The 14,783-nt window shown below is 41.2% G+C and overlaps 1 protein-coding gene across 1 annotated transcript; it reads right to left on the reverse strand.

Moving 5' to 3' along the window:
- Positions 1-206: 206 nt before the first annotated feature.
- Positions 207-13,876, reverse strand: CHADL (chondroadherin like). The gene is made up of 5 exons (XM_089526766.1): positions 13,777-13,876; positions 7,519-7,686; positions 4,071-5,741; positions 2,738-2,904; positions 207-806 (listed from the first exon to the last, which is right to left on the reverse strand). The coding sequence occupies exons 1-5, from the start codon at positions 13,813-13,815 to the stop codon at positions 575-577; spliced, it is 2,277 nt and encodes a 758-aa protein (XP_089382892.1). The 5' UTR covers positions 13,816-13,876; the 3' UTR covers positions 207-574.
- Between the last annotated feature and the right edge of the window lie 907 nt (positions 13,877-14,783).

The following is a 14,783-nucleotide window of genomic DNA, read 5'->3' on the forward strand; positions in this document are numbered from 1 at the left end:
GGGTTGCCATGTGCTCCTTTCTTGGCCAATTACCCAGTATCCATTGGCTGCTAGAAAGGCAGTTGTCATGTTGGGGATTGTTTAAGAAAGACAATTATTACTTCAGTAGAGATACAGAAATAGTAGGTAATTTAATAATGGCCACAAAATTCAGCAGTTTTGAGGCGCAACATTCGTTTTGTTTTAAGCAAAAGTCAATCCATTTTTCAATAAAGACCTTTATGGGTACAAAGACAGGCTTAAGAGAGTGGAAGTCTCCAGAGTCACCCTTTCTTTTGCCTCTTGGCAAGCAGAAGAAAGCAGTGATATCTATCTATTTTGAACAGTTCACATATTTCAACTACAATAGGTTGCAGGATGTTGAATATATTTTATTTTAATCTTTGCACATCTCTTCTAACATCCTATGCTCATTCTATTTTGGATTAAATTAAGTCTGTTTTCTCCCTTTGAAGAAGAAGAATATGTTCTAGCAGAGTGGATTTGAAGGCCATGCATACATTCGCTCGCTAACTTATTTTCCTAATAGAAGATCACAAACAGGTTTCTGTCAACAGCATTGGTTTACTTCCTTTCATGCCTTGTTTTTCTTGCTTGCTCTCATTCGCCTTTTCCCTGCGTGCTGCCTCTTAGTAGAGCTCCTTGAAGCCTTAGCTTTGGCTTTTTTTGAGCTGGTCCGTTTGGCCTTCTTGGTACTCCAGCCTGGGCAACTTTGGAAGGCAGTTATGCGTTTTACTTTCTGGCCATGTACATCTGCTGGAGAGGCACAGGTGGCTCCTACTCTCAGGTTCAGCTTGTCAAGCCACCTGAGAAACAGAGGAAGATATGAGAAATTTGAATCCATCTGCCCAATGAGCTCTTGTATATTCATAATCGGCTAACATATTTTCATACATTTCTAGGTGGTCTATTATTGGTAAAAAACATGAAGAATGGGGAGGAAAGCTCTTGGGACATAATGTGTCCATTAACTTAACCCACATTACAATTTTCTAAGGAAATACAGGAATTTAGTTGGTCAGCTTATCACAATCAATGGATCCTTTAATTTCTGTGGGTTGGCATATTTAATCCAAGCAAGTTAATCCAAGCAACCTTCCAGCATTCCTCATTATTGGCTAGGGCTCCTGAGACTTGCAGTACAACATTTGGAGGGCTGCATGATTCTCACGCCAGCCTAGATGGAGACTGCAGCATTTCAGAAGATGGCTTGAGAGTTGCTTAGCATGATGATGATGATGGTGATGATGTTTATTTATATTTACCACCTCTCCAGGATCGAGGCGGGATTACATCAATATTACAGTAATACAAATACAATTGATAAAACACTAATACTGAATTTACCACATTCCTATTTTCTAAAAAACAGTTCATCAGTAGCCAATAGTAATAGTTGAGAGTGGAACATCATCATAAGCTTTTATATAGAGTCCGATGGATAAGCCTGCCGGAAGAGATCTGTTTTGACTGCCTTCTTAAAGGCCTCTAATGTATTGATGAGACGGATCTCTTCCGGTAGGCTATTCCATAATTTTGGAACCGCAGCTGTAAATGCCCTATGGGAAGTTGTTGTTAACCTAGTATTATGATGTTCCAATAAGTACTTCCTTGATGTTCTGAGAGTGTGGGGCAGATTGTGTAGGGAGAGGCGTTCCTATAAGTAACTCAGGCCCGAGCCATGTAGGGTTTTAAAGGTGATGACCAACGCCTTTTATTGCACCCAGAAGCTAATTGGCAGCCAATGAAGAGATTTTAAAACTGGTGTTATATATGGTCAAACCTAGATGTTCCAGTGACCAATCTGGCTGCCGCATTTTGAAGCTTCCAAACTTGGTACAAGGGTAGCCCCATGTAGAGCGCATTACAGAAATCTAAACGAGAGATTACCAGTGCAAGTACCACTGCTTCAAGGTCCTTTTGGTCCAGGTAGGGACGCAGTTGGCGTATCAACTGAAACTGATACCAAGCGCTCCTGGCCGTCACATCTATTTGAGATGACAACTGCAGAGACGGATCCAGGAGTACTCCCAAACGGCGAACTTCATCCTTTATGACATTCAAATAGTTTAACAGGGCTATCCTATCACCTCTTAACCATCTCTTCTCCAGGATAAACATACCCAGCTCCCTAAGTCTCTCCTCATAAGGCATGGTTGCCAGACCTTTCACCATTTTAGTTGCCCCATTTTAGTTGGACACACTCCAGCTTGTCAACATCCTTTTTCAACTGTGGTGCCCAGAACTGGACACTGTATTCTAGGTGAGGCCTGACCAAAGCAGAATAGTACTATTATTTCCCTTGAACTATACTTCTATTGATGCAGCCTAGAATCGCATTGGCCTTTTTAGCTGCTGCATCACGCTGTTGACTCATGTTCAACTTATGGTCTCCTAGGACTCCTAGATCCTTTACACACATAGTCTCGTTAGACCAGGTGTCCCACATCCTATATCTATGGATTACATTACTCCATATTGAAATTCATTTTGGAAGAGGTTGGGAGAGGAAAACAAAGTAAAGCATACCCTTTCAACCATTGAAAATAATGTAATTTGGGGGGCGGTCCAAAGGTTGTGAAAGGTGCTGTGAAAATGGAGTAGTGGGCCACATATAGGTGACATTTTCCTCACTCCTGTTCTAACTAATATATCACAGTGGCCAAATAAGGGTAGGGAGACAAGGGTTCCTCTTCCCCTCACAGCTCTTTTCCCGTAGTGAAGACCAGTGGCTCACTTGCGTAGTGGAAGAAGTTGACAGTCACAATGAAAAGGGATGTCATTCAGGTTGATGACCTCCAGAGCTGTAAAGCCACTGAAATCAGGCACTGCATGCATTTTGTTCTTTTCCAGGTACAAGCTTTTTATCCTTGGACCCAAGCCTGCGAAGGCACTAGAGGAAATCTGCAAATACAGAAAAGGTTTGATGTGAAAAATTAACGGACAACAACAATGCATTACTATCCTTATCAGAGCTTGGAAAATTTGTTGTGTTTTTCTTTTTTTTGGACTGCAACTCCCACTATCCCCTAGCCAACATGTCTGGTGGCTTCTGACTGTTGTAGCCTTTAAAAAGTAGCTTTCCCAAGTCCTGATCGTTACTATTTCAAGCCATTATACAAAACTGAAACTCATATTGATCCACCGAGTGTCACATTAAGATCAACACTCCTACCTAAGCAGCTCTTTTATTAATCCAGACATCCAAGGTGCCCAGTCCTTCTCCAGACCATTCAGAGTGAAGATACTTTTACATGTTTACAAAACTTCATTTTCAGAGTAGAAAAAAAATCTGAATTATTTTACCAGACTTGACCACATTTAGTTTATGACAGCTGGTGGTCAGCACTAGGTTTAGCAGTGTTTAGCTATATGCATTTTCCTGAGCAAAAGGGGGTTGGCATTGCATCATATCCCAGTCCCACTGAAAACCATTTACTTATGTTGTCTGATCAAAAGCAAAACAGTAATAATGCTGGGATTTTATGTAAACATTGTGCAGCTACTCCAAGATGCTTATCACACGACACTGTTATACTATTATATTCCTCTTTAAATGCCATGGCAACATCCTGTGGATTTGCAAGTTAGGGAGGAGCATTTAGACTTCTCAGACAGAGAGCTCTTGGGTCTCACTAAACTACAAATCCTGGAATTCCATAGAATGCTGCCATCCAGTTAAAGTGGAATATAGCACTATAGTAATCAGTGTAGCATGATAATGTTCTCAATGCAAGCCATATTAAAAAAAGTTGTCAAACGGGTCTATCAAGGGCAGAAAAGGGCAACTCTAAGAGGCCACATTAGCCTCTCAGGAGACCTTCAAGGATCACACTTCTCACTACAATCTTTGGGAAAAGTTTTTTAAAAATGGAGGTATGGGGGGCATTTCTGAGGAGTATCCTTTTTATCAACATTAACTTCCTGCTCACTTTCTGTTCTAGAAAAAGGCCTGTTTGGGGCTTAAAATTGGGGGGGGGGGGGGGCAGAAATATGGCAAAACCATCTCCAATGCCCCTAGATTTGCCATATTTCTTACTGCAGCTTCTAATGCTCTTGTTACAACTTACCTGTTCTAGTCCCATATTATCTAGGTAGAGGTGTTGCAGTGATCTTGCCACTGGAAGGAAGGCACCATCCTTAATGTACTTTATAGGATTCTTTGACAACTTCAGCTCACTAAATATGGGCAGCCCTCTGAGGGACCTGGTGGGCACTTCCTGCAAAGAATTGTCATCTAAGTGCAGCTTTTCCAGCATCTTGGCTTGACCTAGAGCCCTGGGAGACACCTGAGTGATGCGATTCCCTGTTAGAAAAAGCCAGTGGAGCTTTTCCATCCCAGACAAAGCATTGTCTGCCATGCGACTGATGGAGTTGTGTTCCAGGTGAAGGGCAAAGAGGTTGGGTAAGAAGCCAAATGCACCCTGAGGCATGTGGGTGAATCCATTGTGATCCAGGTAGAGGTAAGCAAGTTGGGCAGTTCCTTTGAAAACAGCAGCATCTAAAGAGGAGATGTCATTGTTAGACAGGTAAAGATAGACAAGACTTTTCAGATCCTGGAAAGCGCCAGGTTGCAGTGTGGAGATCCTGCAGTTCTGCAGATGAAGTGAAGTCAGGTTTTTCAAGCCAGGGAAGGAGTCTTTGGGTATGGAATGGAACTCATTGTGGCGCAAGTCCAGGAGTTGGGTATTGCTAGGAAATCCTTTGGGAATGCTCTGGAGGTTTCTGTGGTCACAGTTCACATGCTGGTAATCAGGGGAACAGGAACACCCTTCTGGACACTTTACAGCACCGTCCTCTGGGCCACTGGTGACTGTGGCCATGCTAGGAAGCAACTTCTCTTCCAAGGCGTGATCCTTACACTTCATATCTGTTGGCCTCAAGGATTCCAGCTGTTCTTCCCTAAAGATAACTGGGCCAGCACATACCACATCAGCATGTATTCTTTTTTTGGCAGCCCACTCTTTGAAGGGGCGCATGTAACAAGTGCAAAGCACCGGGTTCCCTGTTAAGTTGATCTTTTTCAGATGAGTCATTTCTGTCAATGGCTGTAGCACAAGGAGCTGGTTGTTGTGCAAGTCAAGGGTTTGCAGCAGGGGACTCTTGATGAAAGCTCTGTGTGAGACATCCTGAAGGGCCATGTTGTCCAGGAAGAGTTGTTTCAGGGAAGCCATCTCAATTGCCTCCTCACCAATATAGGCAATGGGATTATGTCCTAAGTCCAGTCTGTTTGTGCCTGACAGCCTAGACAGTGCATCAGTGGGAAGGAACTGCAGCTCATTGTGATTTAGGCTCAACCTCCTAAGGGTTGGTAGTCCACCAAAGGCTTCATTAGCGAGCACATTGAGTGAATTATGGGACAAATTGATCCACTTGGTCAACTGGAGACCCTGAAAGACCATATCTGGTAGATACACCAGGGAATTCCTGGCCAAATTCAAAAAGCTGAGGAAGCCCAGTTGTCCAAATGCTCCAGGCATTATTTCTTCAATGCGATTATTTTCTAGCATAAGTTGCCGGAGAGAAGAAAGACCATCAAAGGACTCCTGATAGATGAAGGCTATATTGTTGGATGCCAGGTTGAGGTAAACCAGCCGTCCTAACCCTCTGAATGCTCCTTCTTCAATTCTTTCCACCTTGCATCTCTGAAGGTTTAAATGGGTGAGATATGGGATAGGGAGGAAAGTTCCTGCAGGGATGACTTTGATTTCATTACCCCGAAGGTCAAATCTTTGAGTTACCTGCAAATTACACAGATAAAAATTAAGTTCTATCCCCAATTAATTGTCCTGCTCACTGTTAATGACAAAAATGTTGCTTCTAGTAGTTCCCCAGTGTGTTAGGCAATAAAATATTAATGCTCTTTAAAGTATTTGGAATTGATACAGGAATCAACACTCTGTAACTCTCACCTTTTGAATTTATAGCATAAAATAAAAAGCATTTTAAAAATCAAATTTATTGCCAGGGGGAGAGAAAAAATTAGGAGACTTCTTGAGGGAGGGAAAGCATAACATTTATAGATCCATGGAGCTCCTAAAAAGGAATTAACATTACAAGGTAACATTACAAGATTATTTCAATATAAAAAAAACTGGATAAATTCTTGGCAATATTAGATTTGTTCCAGATTTAGTAATACGTAGATCAGACCTACTAAAATCAGTGGGGCTTAAATTAGTCACTATAAAAGGCCTAAGTGCCCTGAAGACACCAGATCTGTCTGAACTTGGAAGCTAAACAGTGTCAGACCTGGTTAGTACTTGTATGGGAGACCACCAATAAATACCAGGTTCTGTAGGGTACATTTCAGTGGAAGGAACTGGCATAACCACCTCTGAAAACTCCTTGCTGTAGCAAATTCATGGGATCAGCACAAGTCAACAGGTGACTGGGAGGTGCATGCATGTGTGCACACAGAGACAGACATAAAATGAAGCAACTAATTAAAACTTCAGCAAGTAAGTATGGGATTGTAATTATTTTTAGGTGAATTTTAAAAATAAGTTTTCATTAGTATTTTCTCAGATATATAATCTGTGAATTATCCTTTCAAACTATTAATCCTGTTGCATGTTTTAATTAATGTTGTTAATTGTTGATTTGTTGTTGTTCCCCACCTCGATTCATGGGGAGAGGCAGGTAAGAAGTTGTTGTTGTCATCCCTCCATACCATTTCCGCTCACTGTGACTAACTCTGTCATATTTTTTTCTCCTGTATGATTCTTACCACCTTTGCCAATGGAGCTTCTAAATCTTGCAGTGTGGATATTGTGCATTTTGACTAGCCCTACGAAGGGCCATAACTGTTTTGTGGATTTTGGAAGTGAATATTAAAACTTGTTTAGGGTCTGCTTTAATTTTAGTAGGGCCAGTATGAACTTAGGTTTAATTGATCCAGCCAAAGATTGAACAAAAGCTCCTGGTCAGACTAGTTAAAAGGGTTGGTAGTGTGCAATGAAAAACCAGGGTGATCTTGTCCATGTGATTCATGGGTACTGAATGCAGGTATTGTATATAAATAGGTCAGATCACAGGCACAAATGTTACTGTATTGCTAGAAACTAGGCAGCTCAAATAATTCCACCCATGAAAGGGCATATGATTAAAACCTTAAGAGACTGTGGAAATTAACAAATTTACTGATATTGTTCATAAGAGAAATAATTAGAAGGCAGACCCTGTTTTTATTCAGGACTGAAGGTCTGTCCTGGCTTTTTTGGCTCTCCTAGATAAGCAATGGGCAACATACATATTGTTAGACCATCAGCCCTAGCCAGCATAACTGATGGTGAGGGAATGATAGGCATCAAAATCTAAAACTACATGGAAGGCCAGATGTTTCCCTTCCTTATGTTGGGAATGTTGCAGCGATTTCCAAGATTTGTAATAGCAACTGAAGCCCAAAGGAGCAACGAGTGTTGCACGATGACATTTGGAGTAGGAACAGGGAAAACAACCTCATGAGTACTTACTACCCTCATGTCTCCTATGCCTCACCACTTCCTACAGACTGACCTGAGGGATGCTAACTGGCACCTCCGTGAGGTTCTTGTTTAAGCACATGACTTGATATTTGATGCGATCACAGATGCAGATTAGTGGGCAGCGTTCAGCAACCAGCTTTCCAATAAGCAGTGTTGATATCAGGAGGAGGGTGGCAGAAGCCCTCATATTGTGAAGAAGCTGAGGGGAGAAGACAAAAGGCGGAAAGGATCGGTCAATATTGACATTTCTAGGGCTCATGGCCAACCCTTTTATTAGGCAGACTGAGGTGGCCAGCTCAGGCAGTGGCTGCTGGAGAACAACAGCCAGGTCATTCCAGCTGTTCCACCTGGACCACTGTCCTTTCTTGGTGGGACACTACTGCTGAAACCCGACACTGTTCTGCATAACTTAAGACTTCCACAGGTGGAGCTCCAGTACGGCTCCCCATTCACCACTTCCAAGACACATGGCTTTACTTTCATAACTCCACAGAACTGCCATTTCATGACTGGTGAAGAGAGGGGGAGAAACACCTGGCTATGGCAACTTCCATAAAGATCCACTGAGTCCTCCAGAGATTTCAGTGGATGATGTAATCATTCTGCATCTGACTATGTGCACCTAGTCACATTATTCTCTGACACACACACACCTCCTGCAAGTTCTCCACTAGTCATTAAATGACTGTTTAATGGTGCTTTCACAGCAAAGCTGTGAGTCTTGGCATGGGCTTTGGTCACCGTAGTGTTGATGCAAACGTGAGCGCGCAGAGTAAACTTGGAAGCCTTGTGTTGAAGATAAACAACTGTTAGCTGCCGGAGCATGCCAGGAAAACAGCTGCTAGAAGAAAAGCAAACCGACACCTGGCTTATCTCCGTAGAGGCACTTTGTTTATTTGTTGCCAAAGACACACGCGAGAACAATCAACACCATCCACCAACTACAAAACCCACAAACTGTACAAACGGACATCTGAGCTTATATACATAATTGCCATGTGGCAATCTAGCTCAACCCCTTCCTGTACAATTTCCTGTGCATCTTGAAATACTTTCCCCCTTGCAAAGATGACACACTATATTTACATCTTGCTACATGCTTCTGGCACACACTGTGATCTTGGACATCACCTGTTGGTTTGAGTCCCAGCTGCAGCCAATTCCAGGCTTCTGCAAAGTGAATAACCATTTCCAAAATGTTACATCTGAACATTTTCATGCACTCTGTACATTAACACGTAGAGGGTGGAAGAGAATATCAACTTCTGCAGTGAACAAAAGAAGGCATATACGGGCATAAAGTGGATTTAACACATGGGTAGCCATTGACCTATTCACATCTCAAGAGATATAGCTGAATATCCTGGGAAATTCTTGTGCATTTGACATTATTATCATATAATCAGAGTTACAATTAGTCCAAAACAGGGGCAATTGCCTAAATAATGGCAACTGACATACAGTAGTGGGGTGGTGGTATAGATAGCTGATATTTTACACTGCCCAGCAAAGCATAAGAATTCTGCAGGCAGAATTCCAGTATAGTTCCCTGCTCACTACTCCCAGGACTCACCTTTTTGCTGATACCCCATCTGAACAGTTATTCTGTGATGGGCGGAGAGTGGCAGGGTGGGTCAGAGAAGATGAAGATTGATGGCATTGTCCATCAAGATCCACTGGGATCCTCCATAGTTCTTGATGGGTTATGTAATAATTCTGTGCCTGCCTCTAGGGACATAGCCAGATGTTTCTCTGGTCCAAAACACCTGCAGAATAATCCAGTTTGAGACCACTTTAACTGCCCTGGCTCAGTGTTCACGAATCCTGGGAATTGGAGATTATTGTAGCACCAGAGCTCTCTGACAGAGAAAGCTAAATGTCTCACTAAACCCCAGTTCCTAGAATTCCCTAGCATTGAGCCAGGGCAGTTAAAGTGGTCTCAAACTGGATTATTTCTGCAGTGTGTTTTGGATCTCTGACCTTTGCTCATTTCCTACCAGTCAAAGAAAGGCTATTTGGGATAATGTTTACAGCAAAACCATGTGTTTGGAGGTGGTCATTGCTTTGGTCATTGCAAAGGACAGAAGAGAATATCAACCTCTGCAACAAGAACAAAAGATATATATGCAGATGTGAGGTGGCCTAAGTGGGATAGAAGCCCTGTATTTATATTTGACCTGCAGGAGATGGAGCGGGAACTCTTGATTCCTGCTCCACTGTTTTTGTTGGAACCTGTCCTATAAATTATTTTGTTCAAGGACCAAGATGTCCTGGGAGAATGAAGTGTGCCCCTTTGTTTTTTGTATATTGCCATTTCTAATATCATATTTACATTCATTCCTTCTTTTGCAAAGGAACTATTAAAATGCAGTAGGGCTTTGATGATACATAATGGTGTGTATCAAATCAGAGGATGATGAGATGCACAAACCCCTGCTATATATACCATATGTGCTATATGCATACACATATAACCAGCCCATTTATGTCAGGTTGTCTGGGCTAACTATTATTTGTAATTATCACTGTTTAGATAATTATCAAAACCCAGTATGCTGTAGCAGTTTGATTGTTGGATGAGGACACTGAGAGACCAGGGTTCAAATTGCTGCTTGGCCATAGAAACCCACTAGTAACCTTGGACAAGTCACACTCTCTTAGCCTCAAAGGAAGGAAACACAAATCCCTTTTGAAGAAATTATCCCAAGAAAACTCCATAACAAATTTGCCTTAGGGTAGCCATAAGTCAGAAATGACTTGAAGGCACACAATAACAGATAATTATCAATGGTCACAGTTTTTATATTTGTATTCCTTCTCATCAGACAGACTACATCCTCTTCTCATTCAATCACACAAGCATGTGTGCAATGATCCGCCAATTGTGGCACTCCATGTATTATATTAAATTAGCTTCTGTCTATGGAAAAGCTCATGCTAAATTAACCTATTTAGGGTATCACAAGATTCTGGACTGATTCTGCCTTGTAGGTCTTCCTTTCCCCCTGTAATCATGTTACCTTGGCAAGCATGAGTTGGGGAATATAGTTTTTGAAACAGAATGAAAGAAGGGGGTTGAATCAATTATAGTAGAAGAATGGAGATGTTCTGTGACTAAGCTGTGGCCTGTTGCCTTGAACAGTCTCAAAGCTCCAGTCCTCTTTTGTTACAGAAGTTAGTCATCATGAACACGCCAATTCAGGCAATTCAGTACTGAATGGGTACAGAAATTAAATGTTTGCATTAGAAAACAGGAGGCAAACAGGTAGCATATTCTCCTGCTGTACCTCTATAATAACAGTTAAACAAATTAACCTTTGTGCTAGGACTGCATGCTGAAGGCACAAAACCTTTGCTTTAAAGCAAAAGAAATAAAATAAAATGTTATCCCGTGTAGTTCACCTTGCTATCATCTTATAAAGTAAGACTCATTAGAGCAAACAAATAGCAATCTTCATTCTGTGCCCACGGTTTTGAGAATGTCTGACCTTTAAGGATTTTGTTTTTCTCCATTAAAAATGCTGTACTTCCACAAAACAAGGGTCTCGCCACAGACAAGTGATACCTCTGGCTCTGCTTTGGCGACATTTTCACAAAAGATGATCTTAAAATACATTCCAATTTTCTTAAAAATAAAATCTCTCCCTGCCGGATGTTTTCTTCCCCTGCAACCTCTCTCTTTGCCCCATCCCATTACACACAAACACACCTTGACATGATGGAAATTGCATTTCTTATGAATGAACATTAATTAAAATCAGAGGATGTAGGCTGCGAAGTGCTTGTGCTGTTCTAATATTGCTGCTTCCTGCTCATTATCCAGTCTTTATCACTTTCTGAATATGTAAATGACATTTTTAAAAAGGCAAATGTTTAGTCTACCATTCTTAAATAGGGATCTAATGTACATTCGCAGACCCCAGAGCTAGAGATGAGAGGACAGCAGGAAGCTTGGGAGAAAGAGGGTGAAATGGTTGGTGAAACAGGGGGCGAAGCAGTAAGACTGCCAAAATCTCAGGCCAACAGAAAATATAGAGAAAATTCAAAGGGAAAAATAAAATTCTACAGACTTGGAAGTATACATATTTTGGTACACACATACACACAAGATTTTGAACTCAGTGGTATAATATATTTATACAGCATCGCACTTCATGCCCACTGATACTTGGGATATTTTATATAAAGCAACAAAACCTGTTCATTTACTTGCTTTCCTTTCTCTTTTTTTCACATTACCTCCTTTGTCTCTGCATCTCTCCAGTCTGCAGTCCCAAGGCTTGCCTTACCACAGGCAGACTGAAGCATTTTCTTAGCCAGATTATTTGACTGGATCTGTCGTCATGAAAGGGCAACAGATTGCTAGCTATTTTGTAAATTGTTGTAATAACAACAGGTGTATCCACACTGCACAATTATATCAGTTTAATACCACTTTAATTTCTGTGGTTCCATCATCTGCAAATCCTGGGATTTGTAGTCTATCAGTTGCAGTGTAAGACCAGGGTTCAATTCCCTCTTTAGCTGTGGAAAACCACCGGGTGACCTTGAGCAAGTCATACTCTCTCAGCCTCAGAGGAAGGCAAGGGCAAACTCCCTCTGAACAATTTGTGTCAAGAAAACTCTGTGATAGGCTCACCTTAGGGTTGTCATAGGTCAGAAATTACTTGAAGGCACCCAACAACAAAGTCCCTAATAGCCTCCCCTCAACTGCAGCACTTTAACTTTCTGCCAGAGAGCTCTAGTGCTGTACCAAACTACAAATCCCTGGATTCCATAAAATGGACTCTTTGGCAATGAGAGTGGAATCACAGTGCTATAATTATGCACTGTGGATATCATGTTAATCACACAACAGGGAAAGCAATGCTATTTTGCCTAAGGTGCCAACATATTTGAGTAGTATGTATCTTGACTTTGGTGGGAGGTTTTGTTGCTCTGTCTCAAACAGCAAAATGCCTTGGTCCAGCCCTGTGACCTATGGCTGTGTCCTAGTTATTTTCTGTACCTTTTAACTTTCCTGCATTACCAGGACTGAGGTTTCACTCTCTCTGGTCCACATATACATACCATATTGCACCATCTTCATCATTGCTGTTATATTATAATTAAAAACTAGAAAAACAACAACAAGAGAGCCAGCATGGCGTAGTGGTTTGAGCACAGGACCCTGGAGACCAGGGTTCAAATCCCAGCTTGGCCATTGAAACCCACTCCTAATGCTGCATTCTGGGGTGTAACTATGAGAGTGTAGTGCGGTAATCTTGGTGCTAAGTCTTGCCAAGAAAACCTTGTGATAGGTTTGTGTTAGGGCCGCCATAAGTCGGCAACAACTTGTAGGCACACAACAACACAGGTATAAACACCTACTTGGGCAAGTCACACTCTCTCAGCCTCAGAGGATGACAATGGCAACCCACCCCCCAAAGAAACTTGGCAAGAAAACCCTGTGTCTTAGGGTTGCCATTAGTTGGAAATGACTTGAAGGCACATAACAACAACTACTACAAAAATAAAAACATGCTTCAAGGCCACAGAATAATTAATAATATCAGCCTGGAAAATATAACATTTTAAGGAAGTCTACTAATGAATAGTCTTACTAAGTGGAAGTGTAAAATATTGAGCTTCACTTATTTTCAGCAAAATCTGTATCAATTAGCATACATTCCTCACATGTAAGTGTGTAAAAGTGATTGAAATAATTCTGGGGAGTGTAAAGATAGTAATGGTGTATGTCTTGAGAGATGAATCTGTACTGAAAGTTGGAACACAGTTACAAGAAGGAAGGCAGTTTCCTCATATGTTTGGTTTAGTTTAGTTTTTAATTAAGTGTGATGTTTATTACAGATGATTCCAAATGAGTTGCAATTTTATTGAGGCTACATTGTCTGCGGTGTGTTCCCCAAATACAAAAGTCTTCAAAATGTTGATGTTGAAAGCCTTAAAGATAAAGACACACGCACACACCTTGTAAGATGCTACCTTATATCTTACACTTCTAACTAATCTCTCATACTTCTAGGCTGACATGAGGCCTAGCAACTGATTTAAATCTGCTTAATTTTTGTGCTTAAATTGTGCTCCAGACAATGTAAAGACTGCACAGCTACCTAGTTTCCATGTGTGTGTGATGTGGGGAAACACAGATTCGGGATTCAGAATCTTGACTGCTTCAACCAGAAAGTTTTCCCAGCAAATGATCTTTAAGACATCCTAAAATGCAATTAACAACCTCATCTCTGAACAGGTTAGTTGTTTTGCCCCATTCTTTTACCCCATAACTTACCCGCTTGCTTTCTCCCATGAAGATGATGGTTGCAGACATAAAGTACAGCTTGGAGGAATGAAGAAAATATTAGCATGAAAGCCCTTCACCTAATAGCTAATAGAAACCTTGTGGATGTTCCTGGTATGCGCCTGTGCAGTTAAAGGCGAGCTGAATGAACTGTTGTTCAGCAGTAGTTTTCTCCCCTTCTCCCCCTTCTTACAAACACACATACACACTCACACTCATGCTTCCTGCCAAAACTCACTTTAGACTGCAATCTTAGACACATACCCTTGGTTGTAAGCCCATTAAATGTTCTGGGCCTTACTTTACATCATCATCATCATCATCATCATCATCATCATCATCATCATCAAAAAATTGAACGAAAAAAGAGGATGATTTTTCCATTCCATTTGTTCTTCTGGATAACCAGATATTGTAAAAGAAAGGAATACACACACACACACACAAATGCACATACTTTATTGTTACTGTATATACTCATGTGTAAGTCTAGAAATTTCATTTTAAAAATTGACCCTAATAACTGAGGTCGATTTATCCATGGGCCAATGTAAATACTTTAACTCATTAAAAAGAGAACCATTCCCAGGTGAATGGCAAGAGTGCAATCTGTCCTGGAAGCACTGACCTCCCTCTGCTCTCTCTTCCATCCAGCCTTTAGTGTGAGCCAAAACTGTTATGCCTGCCAGAACTGTGTAGGTTCTTTGGTATTGTTTTCCTTTGCTTTATCATTTAGATCCTTTCTTGCATGTCCCTAAGTTTTACCCTTGACTTATCCAAGGGTCATATCAAAATCCATAATTTTGCCCCCAAACCTGCCCTGGGCCTATACATGAGGTCGACTTATAGTCGAGTATATACAGTACATACTTGTAATTATTTTTGTAACTGTAAAAATGTTTGCAGGTTTATCTTGCTATCCAGTATTGCTGACTAGAGCGGCAAGAGCAAATTCTGCCTTGAGGATGTAGACTCAAGAATAGAGAAAAGAGAAATGG

The sequence above is a fragment of the Sceloporus occidentalis genome, unplaced genomic scaffold, assembly GCF_023333645.1.
Source record: "Sceloporus occidentalis isolate IW3139 unplaced genomic scaffold, rSceOcc1.0.p SCAF_5, whole genome shotgun sequence".
NCBI lineage: Eukaryota > Metazoa > Chordata > Lepidosauria > Squamata > Phrynosomatidae > Sceloporus > Sceloporus occidentalis.